Genomic DNA, 16,207 nt, shown 5'->3' with positions numbered 1-16,207 from the left:
GTTTGTGTGAGAGGCCAACAACACCGCTGTGTTCAAAGCAAGACTTTGTTTTATTTGAAGCTGCATCATGAGACGCCACTACAGGCTCAAGGGGTGTTGTTGTCATGGTGAACAAGTCATCATAAAGTATGATCTCACAATGCATCGTGGCCTCGGCCTTGTGCCAAGAGGCTGTTCAAGCTGTTAGCATGCTAACTGCAACAGCTGCTTTGGCCTCCTAATTGGTGGAGCAGCTGCGTGTGTGATTGGACTTTAGCGGGCGTACGCAGGTTCTTCCAGGAGGACCGTGAAGGCCACAGGAAGTTTGACCCCATAAAGCTCCACATTGGCACCAGGTCGGACGCCTCCTGAGGGCATCCAAGTGTAAATCGGAAAGAGAAAGCATAGGAGGAGGAGGGTTGGGGGGAGTCAACGAATGAGAGTGAGAAATTGAGATGAGTTCCACTCCACCCACATCCACCCTGTCCAACGTGAGGGGGAGGTGAGGCAGTTTAGTGCTGGTGGTGCTGTGCCGTGTGTTGACTGGCATTATTGACTTGCGCTCACAGAGAGTAGTCAAGCCTGCTCCTCCCCAGGTAAGACTCTCACACCCTCTTTTTGAAAAGCACTTGTTAACAATCTTAAGCTCTCTCGTGTTTGTGAACGTTCCTTTATCCCTGTAATGTTCCTCTTGGCGTCACGTCCAGCCTTCAGGCCAAACGTGTTCCATTCAGTCTGGGGGGTGACATATGGAAGATGAGAAATGCTTGTCGTTTGTGTTCTGGCGGTTTGTTCACATTAGCAATGGAGGAGTGACATCTGTGTTTAAATAGAGAATGCTAAGAGTGTCTTGTGAAAATGAGGAAGTAGACAGAGGAGAGTGTGTGGGGGGGGGGGGGGGGCAGCAAGCAAACCCCACTCTTCCCCTTTTAAAGGGGACCTACTTTCCTGACCTAAAAGTTAGAACGTCAATCTGGTGTTAAACAATAAAGTTTCAGATAACAAAGTTTGCTCATTTGGAAATGAGTCCTGAAAGAAGTTTGGGATGGCTCAAAACGTTCTCTTTCAGAGAGTTTTCTAACACTGGTTCACTGTGACCTCACAGTGAACCTTGTGCCGGTGACTTCCTTATATGGGCATGCCACAATCACATAAGGTGAACTGTAGGTGTAATAAATTAAAACTGAGCGTTTTGGTAATTCAAGGAAATACAGCTGATGTAGGTGCAGATTCCGGAAGATTTAGAAAGCTTTCTGTGCTGGCTATTGTGTGTAGCTGCTCCATAGGAGTGCATGTTACAGGTCTCAGTATGTTTGTGGATGACGTAATGGCCTGTTAAAACAGGAATCAATGATGAGGCGTGCAAGCAATGTCTTCTCCATCAAGCCTTCCTCAGCGTTTATTTACAGTAACATTTATAAATCTATAAATTCACTTACATTGCACCGATAAACACGAACATAAAAGTTGTTCTTATGTATCACGTCAAATTCTTCAAACATAAACTCACACTTTTCTTACTAAAATGAGACAATTTTGCATTAATAAGCAAATATATCAAACAGACAATGGCTGCTAATGGCACTGAGTTAAGACATGTATGAAATGGCAGGTTTACACAAAAAATGACTAGCGGGAATATCGGACTCTTCGAATGTACCCACAAAACCACTTGTATATTCCCCAAACATCACAGAAACGGACCTTAGTTATTTCTAAGTATATTAATACTTCTTTCTTGTATGTTATGATACTGTAAATGGGTACTCAACTGTTAAATCAGGAATCAATACATAAGACGTGCAAGCCACGTTTTCTCCATCAAGCCTTCCTCAGCGCAGTGAGGAAGTTGAGTCAGTACTTTTACTGAGGGAGAATAGCTGCACCGCCCCGAGTGGCCAAACTATGAATATTAGTTATGGTGTATTTGGCAAAGTAGTTGTTTCAGTGAAAGTGAAATGTTGGTAAGCCTGAACAATTTTGTTACATTACCTCAAACAAAACAAGATACATTTCGTATGTTATGCTCCTTTTTCAGCCTTTAGTATTGAGTTGTTGACTCCTATAGCAGCTACACACAATAACCAGCACAGAAAGCTTTCTAGATCTTCCAGAATCTGCGCCTATTCCAGCTGTATTTCCTTGTATTATTGTAGGCTTGCAATGCTGTGGGAATATTTATGTATGGAAGGCCCTTTCCAACATGAATATGCACACAGCACATTTGCCTGTAGAGGCATGCTTGGATGAGTTTAAGTGGAAGAACAACCAATCAACACCTTTTTGGGATTAATCTGAACAAGAATGGTGAGTCTCAGGTCCAACATTGGTGACTTCTGACCTCACAAATGTTCTTTTTGATCAATGATCAAATATTCCCATAGTCGTGCTTCAAAATGCTAAAAGCTACCTTATTGACCCAAATTTGTGATGGTAATGTCTAGTGTTTGGGATGTATCACAATATGACTATCCATCCATTTTCTACCGCTTATATTCACGAGGGTCGCGAGGGTGCTGGAGCCTATCCCAGCTGTCTTCGGGTGAGAGGCGGGGTACACCCTGGACTGGTGGCCTTGGGCCTATGGACAATTTGGAGAAGCCAATGAAGCTAGCATGTTTTTGGAATGTGGGAGAAAACCGGAATACCCGGAGAAAACCCACACATGCACGGGGAGAACATGCAAACTCCTGCTAGCTAGCTCATATTAACTAATTTTCTGGCATTATAATGCACATAAAAGTGAAAGGAATATGTGTTCATGGTTCACACAAGGATTGTAAATGATGGGCCAAATTCCAATAAAACACCCCTTTAAGCTAATGAAATAGACTTGTCTGAAATGGTAAAGCACATGTATTTATTGGTAACAATCTGGCTAACTGTACTAATGGATGTCAGCCTCTGCACACTTTCTACTAAATCTCCAACCAACTGTAATGGCTGTGCTTGTCATGAAGGAAGATGGAGTCACCCATGCCATTCCAACTGCATATGGAAGATATTTTTATGACATGTTTTGTTTACGCAGACATGGGGCAAACAGTGCTCTTATTTTGAAGGACGGTCATGGAGGTGTGTTCCATGTGTGGAGAATGTGTATTTACCAGAGCCTGATATATTTTGCCAATTATGATTTATGACAGATGAACCAATACTGGTGAAAATATACTCAATATTATACAGTATATTTTGCTGCGCCACAACTGTAGCGTTAGTGCTTTGCAGTGTGGTGTAAACAAAGAATAATATGAGTGTAAATGTGACCATAGGGGTGTTATTTCATGTCTACAGGGCTCTAAAAACTGTATTTAGAAAGTCCTAAACAGGCTTTTCTATACTCTAACTATTAATTTTATTAATATTGAATCAGACTTCACAGAAATCCACTTAGTTTGGTCTAGAACCAATGAACCACAATAAAGGAGGGACGTACATGTTGAAATTCGTTACCCTCAACGAACCGCAGTACTCCAATGTCAGCAGCACACATGCAGCCCATGGTCCGAGGTCTGCTTTGGTGCAGTTACATGACCTCATGGTGCATTTCTAACTGAATGTGTATCACGACTTTCTGTCCAATACATCCCCACTGAGGTTTAGCCCATGTGGTTGACCCTATTTTAGGCCATCTGCGGTGCTGCCAGAGCTATTTTGGCTCCAGTCTGCATCATGACCGGTGGGGGCGGCTGCCTATGCCAAATTCTACTGTAGTTCTGTGCCGTTCAACAGAAGGCAGGCCAACTGCATTGCACGATGCATTAACTTCTGCACTTCCGGTTACAATGTTCTACACGCATTAAACAATGACTTTGTTAAACAGAATCCCACCCGTGGGGGCAACCATGGCTTCCCACGTGAAGCTCAGGAAGGACAAGGTTAGCGTGGTGGACTATGACACTCAAATTAAGGGTAAACACACACAAATCTCGTGTTTTTATGCTTTACCTTGAATGATTGTCTTTACTTCCACGTTTCAGAGGTGCGGTGCCAGCTTCTGGACCAACTGAAAGTTCTGGACTTGCAGCTGGAGCATAAGAGTCAACAACTGCAGGATCTAGCGGACTACCTGCGGCGACGGGGCGAGATCGAAAGCGAGTACTCTCGCTCCTTGGAGAAACTGGCCGAGAGGTTCACTAACAGGATCAAAAGGTCATTTTAGAATCTTGTGCCCGTGAACTCCCGTCGGCGTCTCACGGATGAGTTTTATCATCTTAGGAAGGAGCCCAGCACTCAGTCTGTGGCCCAGGTCTGGTTGGCTCTCCTGTCCCACACCCGCCAAGAGAGCAAAGACCACAATGGGCTCAGTGAGAGCTGCAGCAGCCTTCTTGTCCAACCCCTCACGCATTGCCTGGAGTACACACAGCGACTTGCCAAGAAGGTAGTGAAGCTTTGGCCCATGAAGCGTTGACGTGTCTGCACCTGCAGGCCACCTTAAGCCATTTCTATCTCATGTTCACCTCCTGACATCAACATCATATCCTATACGTTCTATGTTCTGCCTGGGACTCCACTTGACCGATCCAGAGTAAAGACATCTGCATGCAGCTTCAAGACGGACTGCTCAAGGTGACCACAGAGCTGCAGACTGTAAGTGACAAACCAAACACAGAACCAGTTTGCTGACTGAATAAATGAGTGCATGTTCCTCTACCTGGGCAGGCGTGGCGGACTTATCACCAGTACCAGGCTGACTATGTGTGCGCGGAGGGAAAGTTGAAGGAGGCTGAGAAACAGGAGGAAAAGCAGCGACAAAGCGCCAAAAAACTGGAGAGGCTGATTGAGAAGGTAAACGCCCTCCCAAGTGTTTACGGATGTACTTTCAGCAAGGTTCACCAGACGTGAAAGTCCTGTTGGTTTCATGTGCTTGTAGAGGCAAGGAAAAGTCCAGGATATTTACCTGAAGTGCAGCAAGGCCAGAAATGATTATCTGCTCAACTTGGCTGCAGCCAACACTTCCATGAACAAGTACTACCTCCAAGACATCTCCACACTCATTGACGTGAGTCTGCAGGGGCCTGAGGGACACAAATCCACCACTCAAGTAGGATACGTACTCTGAAAAAGTTTAAAGTACACATCCCAGATTTGTTGGAATTGAATATCTTCCTTGATGACAAAACTATATGAAAAAGTCATGATGCAGTTAATTTAGGAGGGTGTATGGCCTCCTTATCCGTGAATGCACTGAATGGTCCCATGGGAGGGATCTCCTCCCCAGTCCTAGTCCAATATGGCCTCAGTGCGAGTTATTGAGGTTTGGTCCCGATGCCACTGTCACAGAGTTCAAATCTGATGGTTTGAACAGGAACATTCACATGAGTGAAATAAATTCATTTGTAGACCTCTGGTGGCAGTACTCACGCTCTGCCTTACACAGTAGGCGTATTCCATATTTTATATATATGTATATATGTATATGAAGGATCGGCCGATATATCGGGCCGATATTTGCGGTTTTTTCCCTTGTATCGGTATCGGCCGATACGCGCGTGGGATTGCCGATGTATTTTCCGCCGCATGATTTACAGTCAGGCATCCGCCGAGGCAGCTTTGTGTTGCCCCGGCTGCAGAGGACCCCGCAACACACATAGTCGCGGTACCCCGCCCCCACTGTTGAATCACATCAAGGGCGCGTTTTCAGTATTAGAGTTAGCTTGCTTTTAAACACTTTGTTAAGCCCATCACATTTCACTGGGTGTTCCTCGGCATAACAGTTTAAGTCATGGTGTGACAACAAGAAAGCCCAAAAACATCACATACCAACGCAACAGACGAATAAAAGCACTCTCACTTGTTGAGCAGAACAAGAATGAACAGCTATGCAACTTTAAATGCGTGTCGTGTTATACACACACACAGAAGGAATTGGAGCAGCCGTGTCTGCTATCAGAGGTCTTTATCGTGCACAACACGAACTTTAATGATGAGAGAAATGTTTTATATATCGTACTAAATTGTGTGTGTGTGTGTGTGTGGAGGCGGGGGGGGGGGGGGGGGGTGCGTGTCACGCTGCGGAGGAGCAGTCATCACATCAATGCTAGATACATTTAAACTACGACAGAAATGTTTTGCACATGGTTGAATATTTATTCCTTTTAAAGTTGATAATGCCGTTTAAATGTGTGTTTAAGAAAGCTGAATCCTACTGTGTTCAGTGTTTACATTTCAATAAATATTTGTTTAAACATGAGACCTGTAATATTTGTTATCATGCTCATTTTTTTCATGTAAATTGAAGGATCAAAAGCAGTATCGGCCACAAATATCGGCCCAAGCAAAATCGGCCATCGGCTAAGGGTGATGGAAAAAAATCAGTATTGGCATCAGCCGCAAAAAAAACATATTGGTCGATCCCTAATATATATATATATGTGTGTGTGTGTGTGTATAGATTCGATTTTGGAGGAAATAAGATGCAGTAAATAGAAAGACGGACACAAATGGCAGTTTTCCACTTAAAATTCCAAAGTGATTTCCACCAAACTTTGTAGTGGGGTGGCTCATGGACCAGGAATGACTTGATAAATTTTTGGTGAAGGTCTGGATAAAGAGAATAATGCATGAATTTATTATTATAATTTGAAGCGCGATGGTCCAACCCCTTCCAAGAATCCCAACGGTTCAATGTTGTTAACATTTCAGCCTTAGTGGTCTGTGCTCTATCCTCACATTGGGGGCAGGGCCCGGACTCTGCTTCAAACTCTGGGTGGAGAAACCCCAAAATGTGGGCATTCCCTTGGAAATCTGTCCATGCATGTATTCTCCTCTTTGGTACCTGTGAACATGTGATGCAATACTACTGCAACATGAGAGACAGGTCATTGTCAGTCCCCTAAATCAGCCATCTTGGGTGTTAAAAACCCGGCTTTGTTCCCAGTGTGCCGATGTCGGGTACCACCTATCTCTGGGCCGGGTGATGCAAGCCTATCTGTCCAATCGCCGCCAGTTCCAGCTGAACCTGAACTCAAGCCTGCAGCAGCTCCAGGGCTCCGTGTCGAGACTGGACCAGTGCCAGGACAGAGACACTCTCCTCCAGGACCACCACCACACCTTCTGTATGCCCCTTCGCTTCCCCTACCAGCCGCATGATGGGGACCAGGTGTGGGTCTTCAGCATCGGAGAGGTTTGTCTTTCTGTGGATATTTCGTGATTACGGTACTTTGTGTTTGGTCTTGTAGGTTTCCGAGATTAGTGCGGATAATGAGATGAGATGCGAACTGGAGACCAGATTCAAACAGATCCAAACCAGGCTGAGAGCCGTCACGGAGGAAACACAGGAGGTGAAGCATCACCCACTTTGTCTGTCCATCGTGTTCGAGGCTAACAACGTCTGTGGAACTGGCTTGCCGTTCTGCCGGACTTAATAAAATGCATTTGTCCTCTGCCACAGGTCAATAAGCGCATGACTGCGTCCCAGTCCTCCCTGCTGGAGACCATCAATGACATGGATTTTGAGTACAACAGCAGCAGTAGCGGCTCATCCCATGAGGAGAACACTGAAAACCAGTCGGTTCGTCCCAGTGTGGCTCGCCGCAGGGCCAACCAGCAGGAAATAGAAAACCTCTACTTCACTGTGAGTTGAAACCACACTGGCATCCTGTACGTGTGGCCATGATGGCCCATTGGTGGCCCCCTGTAGACAACATTGTGGTTGTCGGCCATGATGGCCAAAACTGCAGCAACCACTGAGAACATATGACTGCTTCTTCGTCTTACAGAGAGTTAAAGAGTTCCTTGTTGGCAGCTCTCTGGTGTCCAAGCTGCAAGCCAAGCATGACTTGCTTAAAGTCGCCATAGAGAAAGGTATTGCTTCTGTATTTTCTTCTGACGTAAACAAGACCTTTGCTTTCACGTGACATGATGGAGTGTTTAAATGGTAATGGTTTTATTTCATATGAACATGCATCAGATTAGTTCAGTTCCACATGTCCAAAAGGAGTAGGAAGAAGCAGAGCTTATGAAATCCTACCCCTCCATCTGGTACTTTTACAATCAGTAACTGTTACATTTGTTCACTTCCTACTTTCCATAATACAGTTTAAGTTTGTTTTTGTTTTTTTAATAATGTACCTTGTACCAAAGTGCGAGGTGATATGACCATCCAATGACATAATGGGTACCATAGTAAGTGTCAATATAGTGATATATATAGCACATCATGACTGGTTCAAGACTCTTCATCCTTGTATTTAGCAAACATCAACTGCTTGTATTGTTTCTTGAATTGGCTCATCGTTGTGCATTGTTTGAGCACTATATCTATATCTTTTATTCACCCGTATTCTAGGGGAGGCTTCCGATTGGCAGCAAACAAGGTAACGTACACTAAAGAGAATGATTTAGATTGATGAATGATGAATTTAGTTAACGATTTGTCTCAACAGACAAAATGCAAAGTCTACGCGTGTTCGCAAAAATCCCTCCAGTGTGAATTTGTTGCACAACCAAAAGCTGTTCAACGGCGATATGCTGTCTTTTACTCAGGTAATGACACTTTTATTATTCGATGTATTAGCTGTATTGAATATACTTGGCAGCTTGCATCTCGTTGGACTGTTTTTCATGTCCTGCAGGCATCAGGTCAGCAGATTCCAGTTGTTGTTGAAAGTTGCGTTCGCTTTATTAACCTCAATGGTGAGCCCCCACGCCACACGATAGAATGTGTTTACTGTCACTTTCATGAGAATTTAGTCGCCATTATGTTTTCAGGTCTCCACCATGAGGGCATATTTCGGGTGTCAGGCTCTCAGATGGAGGTCAACAACTTGAGAGACTCATTTGAGCGAGGTCGGCCTTTGTAGCGTTGGTATAGGAACGTGGATGTCTCATCATAGCATTGGAAGTTGTTGTTGTTTCTTTGGTCTGCAGGGGAGGACCCCCTGGCTGAGCAAAAGTACGACCTGGACTCGGTTGCTGGAGTGCTCAAGCTGTATTTTAGAAATTTGAAGAACCCCCTTTTCCCAGTGGACAGCATCAGTCGGCTGCTGGAGTACGCACGTGAGTGTTCTTGGTCAGATTTAGCATAGTCAAATGAATTCTCGCTGCTAGTCACTCATCCTCTCCTTTTTGTCTCTCAGAGATAAAAAACGAGGCAGAACGAGCCGAGCAGCTGAAAACGGTCATCTCTTCCTACCCCGAGTCGGTTATCATCGTCATGAGATACCTCTTTGCTTTTCTTCACCAGTAAGTCTACTTTCATTTTAGAAAGGTCAGAGAAGAAATGGTCAAACTAAAAAGATGGTTTGATGATAATAGATTGTCCTTGAACCTAACTAAAACTAAAATCATGCTGTTTGGTAACAGCAGAATGGACACGCACCAGCGAATACAAATAGACGGTGTGGACATTGGAAGGGTGAACGAAAATACATTTCTGGGGATCACAATAGATGAAAATATGAGCTAGAAACCTCATATTACAAATATACAACATAAGGTGGCCAGAAATATTTCAGTATTGAACAAAGCAAAATTTGTTCTCAATCAGAAATCACTCCACACTCTTTATTGCTCTCTGGTTCTACCATATCTTACTTATTGTGTGGAAATATGGGATAATAACTATAAAAGCAATCTTCACTCGCTAAATGTACTGCAAAAAAGGTCAGTAAGGATAATTCATAATGCCGCCTACAGAGAGAACATACTAACTCCTTATTTCTAAAATCACAAATACTTCAACTTACTGATATAGTTCATCTTCAAACAGCTAAAATAATGCATAAGGCTAAAAATAACCAATTAGCTAAAAATGTCATCCAATACTTCTCTACAAGAGAGGAGAAATATGATCTCAGGGAAGAAGTACATTTGAAACACTTCTATGCTAGGACTACGTTAAAAAGCCATAGCATTTCAGTATGTGGAATCAAACTATGGAATGGATTGAGTAAGGACCTCAAACAATGCACAACGATGAGCCAATTCAAGAAACAATACAAGCAGTTGATGTTTGCTAAATACAAGGATGAAGAGTCTTGAACCAGTCATGATGTGCTATATATATCACTATATTGACACTTACTATGGTACCCATTATGTCATTGGATGGTCATATCACCTCCTACTTTGGTACGAGGTACATTATAAAAAAAAACCAACAACCTTAAACTGTTTTATGGAAAGCAGGAAGTGAACAAATGTAACAGTTACTGATTGTAAAAGCACCAGATGGAGTAGGATTTAATAAGCTTTGCTTCTTCCTACTCCTTTTGGACATGTGGAACTGTGAACTTCAGGGAGGAGCCCAAACCAAATAACAAATAATGGACTACAAAGCTTGGCTGTCCCAAACTGAATCATTGCATGTGACCCCAGCCTGTCGCAAACGTCACCAGAGTATCATGGAGGGCCTGCAGCTGACCTCATTAAAGGAGCCACCCCCCCATGGCCAACAGTCCTTTGCCACAGTACAGGATGGTGAAGAACTGTATGTGCAATATTTAGATATCCCAGCACCCTGGAGAGCAACCTTCTTCTTGCCTCCAAAGGCTAAGCTCACAATCGGCACTGTTGGATTTCCAGCTGTTGAAAGGGACGGCCATCTCCTGAAGCAATTCTGTTGCGGTTTCTGGGACAACTCTGTGATAACGAAGCTAGAACTGGAACAGCAGAGACACAACCCACCGCCATTTTCTGAAATGTTGGAAAAGAAGAGGGCAGACAATTAATCCTTAATGAAGAAACACCTTGGCTCTTCCAGACATGGAGTCAACATTCAATCTCGGAGCGCCTGTTCCTGTGGTTCCACTATGAGCTGGAAGAACTAAGGAAGCAAATCCAACAGTTTCATTGCCAAATGTGTACCCTTCTGTCCACAAACGCCCCACCAGCTTCCAAGCAAGCGCCACAACACAAGAAGGCCAGCCACTTGCCACCTCAGTCCGCAGCTAAGCCGAGACCGTGGTTTGTGTTTCAACTGTGGTGAGGATGGCCGTATATCATCCTCCCGTGTCAACAAAGCTAACCTCAACCTTGTTGAGCTCGAGAAAAAAAACGCAAGCATGGGATACCAAGAACACTCGACCAACAAAGTGAAAGCAGCTTCTGTGAAGGGACACTCGGGAGCTGTACTCCCAATCGGGAGCTGCACTCCCAATCGGGAGCTGCACTCCCAATCGGGAGCTGCACTCCCAATCGGGAGCTGCACTCCCAATCGGGAGCTGCACTCCCAATCGGGAGCTGCACTCCCAATCGGGAGCTGCACTCCCAATCAATCAATCATCAGTGCTAAAGCTAACACTAATTGGGTTATTAGTTGGGTAAGCTCATTGACCCTTGACCTGCATACACAAGTGAAGCCAATCATAGAAAGGGTATTTAAGATGGCCAATGGCAAGTTGCATCTTCTCTGAAGAGTAGCACCATGGTAGCCTCAAAACAACTGTCACATGACCTGAGAGCAAAGATTGTTCAACATCAACATCGTCTAGGGGAAGGATACAAAAGCTACCTCAGAGATTTCAGCTGTCAGCTTCCACTCTGAGCAACATAGTGAGGACATGGAAGACCACAGGAACAGTTCTAGTTAAGGCCCGGAGTGGCAGGCCAAGACCAGCTCCAAAGACCTCCAACATGATCTTGGTGCAGATGGTGTCACAGTGCATCCTTCAACTATTCAGCTATTCTGGGAGAGTTTCTGATCACATGCCACAAACGGAGTGGCTTGAGGTATGCTAAAGCACTTTTGGACAAGCCAGCTTCATTTTGGAATAAGATGCTGTGGACTGATGAAAGTCAAATGGAGTTATTTGGACATAACGCGGGGCGGTATCCATGGTGGATGAAGAACACAGCATTCCAAGACAAACACTTGCTACCCACAGTAACATTTGGTGGTGGTTCCATCATGCTGTGGGGCTGTGTGACCAGTGCAGGTACTGGAAATCTTCAAGTTGAAGGTGGCATGGATTCCAGTCAGTATCAGCAGATTGTTGCCAACAGTCTTCAAGAATCAGTGACAAAGTTGAAGTTGGCTGGATACTTCCACCAAGACAATGACCCTAAACACTGCTCCAATTCTACTAAGGCATTCATGCAGAGGAACAAGTACAACGTTCTGGAATGGCCATCTCAGTCACCAGACCGAAATATGATTGAAAATCTGTGGTGTGATTTAAAGCTGGCTGTCCATGCTTGGAAACTATCCAACCTGACTCAACTGGAGATGAATAAGTTATTACTTGGATGGGTCTTGGTGAATAAAGACCCTAGCAACATGTGCATACTAGTTAAACCTTTTAATAAGGGTCCCAAATAAAATAACTCGCCAATATATTACACATATGAAGTATTATTGACCATGTATGCTAACACATCTAAAAAAAAAAATTTAGAGTGGCCAATTAACCTAGCATGTTTTTGGAATGTGGGAGGAAACCGGAGTACCTGGAGAAAACCCACGCATGCACGTGGAGAACATGCAAACTACACACAGAGATGGCAGAGGGTGGAATTGAACCCAGGTCTCCTAGCTGTGAGGTCTGCGCCCTAACCACTCGACCGCCATGCAGCCTAATAATAATAATAATACATTTTATTTATATTGCACTTTACAATACAGAAATCTCAAAGTGCTACAAAGAAAGCTTATAACCTACAGTGAAGCAATAAAACAACAAAAGGTGTGTATGTATGTATGTATGTATGTATGTATGTATGTATATTTTTGAAAAAAAAAGTCCTTTGTAAAAAGGTAAGTCATTAGGCTCCGTTTAAAGGAATCCACAGTCTGTGGCGCTCTCAGATGGTCGGGAAGAGCATTCCACAGACTGGGAGCAGCCGAGCAGAAGGCTCGATCGCCCATGCTGTGCAGCTTGGTTCTGGGGACCCTGAGGAGGTTGCTGTGCTTGAGCGGAGGGTGCGTGAAGAGATCTGGGGGAGGAGGAGTTCCTTTAGGTAGGCTGGAGCGTCACCGTGTACACACTGGTGGGTGAGGAGGGCAATCTTAGATTGAATCCTCAGTTCCACAGGGAGCCAGTGCAGTGATTCCAGGATGGGGATGATATGATCGTATTTCCGCGCCCTCATCAGGATCCTAGCAGCGCTGTTCTGGATGTAGTAGAGCTTGTGAATGCTCTTGCTAGGGATCCCGATGAGAAGCGCATTACAATAATCCAGCCTGGAGGAGACAAAGGCGTGTACCAGTTTTTCAGCATCGGGCAGAGAAAGTGTGGGGCGGAGCTTGGCAATGTTCCTAAGGTGGTAGGAGTTCTTACACAGATGCTTTATGTGGGTGTCACATGTCATGTGGGAGTCCATTCTCACACCCAGGTTGGTGACTGCCGTGGAGAGTGGAATGACCTGACCAGCAAAGGTGATTTCGGTTGTGGGGGATGATCTACTTGATGCGGAATACCGACCAGCATGGCTTCGGTTTTGGAGCTGTTGAGTTGTAGGAAGTTGTGGTTCAAACAATAACTACCACAGCACGTGAAATTAAATTCAACCAAATTAGCAAAAGAAAGAATACATGTTGGACACCCCTGGTGAATAATAATTCGGAATCATTTGAGCATATGTATTTTTGTGTCCAGCGTGTCTCAATACAGCGACGAGAACATGATGCAGCCATACAACCTTGCCGTCTGTTTTGGCCCCAGCCTGGTCCGGGGGGCCGACGACGACGACGTGGTCACCCTGCAGCCTCAGATCAACGCTCTGGTGAAGAGCTTCATCCTCCAGCACGAGAGCATCTTCCCCGGTCAGAGCGAGGTCAGAGGTCCCGTGTACGAGAAGTGCATGACGCAGGAACACGATGACTGGTAGGACAAAAGCTTTTTCACAAAAACGTGCTGTTACACAATCTGGTGGCGTTTTCCTTCACAGTGAAGCCCTCGTTGAGGAAGGGGACGGGGAGGCAGAGTTCTCTCATGCTAAACCAGGTGAGTTTATACGTATTCTAGGTGTTTGCTGTTTCTTATCCCAATGAATAACCGCCAGATACTGGATGTGCAACAGAAGCGGAAGTGGGGCACTTGGTAAATCACAGCAGCTCGGCCACAGGACCCCCGCAGAAAAGAGCAGAGGGTTCTAAATCCAACAAGGGTGGCCTCGCAGAACACCGTAGGTCAGCATCAGGACCAGCAGCAGGAGTCGGCATCCCTTCCGGGGCAAAGATCGTCCTCCAGATTCCCACGGGGCCCCAGGGCAGGCCCCGAAGGATCCACTCGCCTGGTTTTGCACGCAGAGAGTGAGTGCAGCCACACTCACAATTCCACCGTTTGTGGGCGGAGCTTCTTCTGCAGCTTTTTTGTCCTCTTGACAGACAGTTACAAGCCTCCCCTGAAGATGCAGTTCAAGTCGACAAGGTTTGCACTGTTGAAATTTAAGTCTCATGTAGACAACCATAATGTATACGCACTGGAGTGTTGCAGCTTCTCATCATGTTTGATTTCATACCCCAGGAGGTCTGTCGCCAGATGGACTCGGTCTTCAAGGAGCTCATCTCAAAGCACACACTGCAAGAGACCTCTGGCCAGGCAGCTCAAAAGAGGGGGGGGCGCAAGGGGAGAGGAACAGGGCAGCTCCAAGGAGATCTCCCACAGGACTGAGACGTGGGGCATTGAACTACCGTACAGTGATTAAAGCTGCTTTAAACACGTGACTGTACATTTGGGGAAGACGGGTTGCTTTCTGCTTGTGGAACATTAAAGCTGTGGGATGATTGACATTGGAATATCGACATCTGTATAGATGTAAGCATAAACTTTATTATTTCAATATCAACATCTGTATAGCTGTTAGCATAAACTTTATGGTTTCAGACAATTCATGATATGTTGCCTTCATCAAATAAGTCACAAGGATTCAAACTGTTCTTGAACCTAAGTCGGCCATCTCTGTGTGGAGCTTGCATGTTCTCCCCGTGGATGCGTGGGTTTTCTCCGGGTACTCCGGTTTCCTCCCCCATTCCAAAAACATGCTAGGTTAATTGGCCACTCCAAATTGTCCATAGGTATGAATGTGGGTGGGAATGGTTGTTTGTCTATATGTGCCCTGTGATTGGCTGGCCACCAGTCCAGGGTGTACCCCACCTCTCCAGCTGGGATAGGCTCCAGGATACCCTGTGATCTTATTGATAAGCGGCATAGAAAATGGATTGTAAGAAATGTGTATATAATTGGAGTATTTGTACAAATTCTTTGACTTACTGATTTGTATATATTTTGGGAAACCGAATAAATGGTTATTCTGCCACAAGTTGTCCACAGGTATGAATGTCTTGGTTGGCTGGTGACCAGTCCTGGGTGTAACCCGCCTCTCCAGCTGGGGTAGGCTCCAGCATGCCCTGCGACCCTAGTGAGGATAAGCGCTATAGGAAAGGGATGGATGGACGTGCCCTTTAACTGCACGTCACTGACAACAGATGTCTGGATGGTAGCCTGGACATAATAATATAACTATACAGATGTCATATGATAATAAAACAGGAAATGTGATTCAATTTGTAATATAATACAGCAAAGTAGTATTCTTCAAAAGGAGTTAACGTAACTGAATTAAAAGGCGTTATGCTGCCATCTAGTGGCCAAGTGACAATCAAGCTGAAGTAACATGTACACAATATACTGCAAAGCCACTGCCTTTCTGCTCTCAGAATTTGAACGATTATTTTATTATTAACATAAACCTCATGTTTCAATCTGATGACGTGTAGTCCAAGGACACTAATTTAAATAGATCTAATAACTCGCAATCTATTCCGTAGTCTGCCCCAAGGTTTGTAGAGTCAAGAACAGGTTTGCCGACTTGAAGTTGAGACATTGTTCAACTTTGTGTACTTTCACCTCATTGAAGACAAATAAAAGCTAAAATCATGCTGTTTGGTAACAGCAGAAAGGACACGTACTAGCAAATACAAATAGACGGTGTGGACACTGAAAGGGTGAACGAAAATACATTTCTGGGGATCACAATAGATGAAAATATGAGCTGGAAACCTCATATTACAAATATACAACATAAGGTGGCCAGAAATATTTCAGTATTGAACAAAGCAAAATTTGTTCTCAATCAGAAATCACTCCACACTCTTTATTGCTCTCTGGTTCTACCATATCTTACTTATTGTGTGGAAATGTGGGCTAATAACCATAAAAGCAATCTTCACTTGCTAAATGTACTGCAAAAAAAGGTCAGTAAGGATAATTCATAATGCCGCCTACAGAGAACATACTAACTCCTTATTTCTAAAATCACAAATACTTCAACTTGCTGATATAGT

The 16,207-nt window shown here is 44.5% G+C and overlaps 1 protein-coding gene across 2 annotated transcripts; it reads left to right on the top strand.

Annotated features, from left to right (window-relative positions):
• The first annotated feature begins 211 nt into the window (after positions 1-211).
• LOC131137349 (rho GTPase-activating protein 4-like) lies at positions 212-15,173 on the top strand. Of its 2 annotated transcripts, none has more exons than XM_058085199.2 (22): positions 212-575; positions 3,803-3,891; positions 3,960-4,131; positions 4,198-4,360; positions 4,507-4,569; positions 4,642-4,767; positions 4,853-4,981; positions 6,860-7,081; positions 7,161-7,262; positions 7,373-7,555; positions 7,701-7,785; positions 8,270-8,297; positions 8,367-8,466; positions 8,556-8,616; positions 8,692-8,769; positions 8,851-8,979; positions 9,060-9,165; positions 13,518-13,745; positions 13,810-13,865; positions 13,924-14,173; positions 14,249-14,291; positions 14,388-15,173. In XM_058085199.2, the coding sequence occupies exons 2-22, from the start codon at positions 3,825-3,827 to the stop codon at positions 14,532-14,534; spliced, it is 2,538 nt and encodes an 845-aa protein (XP_057941182.2). In that variant the 5' UTR covers positions 212-575; positions 3,803-3,824; the 3' UTR covers positions 14,535-15,173. The 2 variants fall into 2 exon arrangements, with proteins under 2 accessions (XP_057941182.2, XP_078654025.1); XM_078797899.1 differs by having other exon boundaries at positions 214-575; positions 13,942-14,173.
• The last annotated feature ends 1,034 nt before the right edge of the window (positions 15,174-16,207 follow it).

Source organism: Doryrhamphus excisus, linkage group LG17 (genome assembly GCF_037039965.1).
Source record: "Doryrhamphus excisus strain RoL-2023G ecotype Guam linkage group LG17, RoL_Dexc_Guam_v1.1, whole genome shotgun sequence".
NCBI lineage: Eukaryota > Metazoa > Chordata > Actinopteri > Syngnathiformes > Syngnathidae > Doryrhamphus > Doryrhamphus excisus.
The sequence above is the reverse complement of the archived record's forward strand: the minus strand, read 5'-3'. Positions and strand labels throughout refer to the sequence as shown.

Bases quoted from the DNA above. Each gene is read 5' to 3' on its own strand.
- LOC131137349 (XM_058085199.2), top strand. From the start codon at position 3,825: ATGGCTTCCCACGTGAAGCTCAGGAAGGACAAGGTTAGCGTGGTGGAC. The intron at 3,892-3,959 runs GTAAACACACAC...TCCACGTTTCAG, and splicing joins CTATGACACTCAAATTAAGG to AGGTGCGGTGCCAGCTTCTG. The intron at 13,746-13,809 runs GTAGGACAAAAG...TTTCCTTCACAG, and splicing joins ACGCAGGAACACGATGACTG to TGAAGCCCTCGTTGAGGAAG.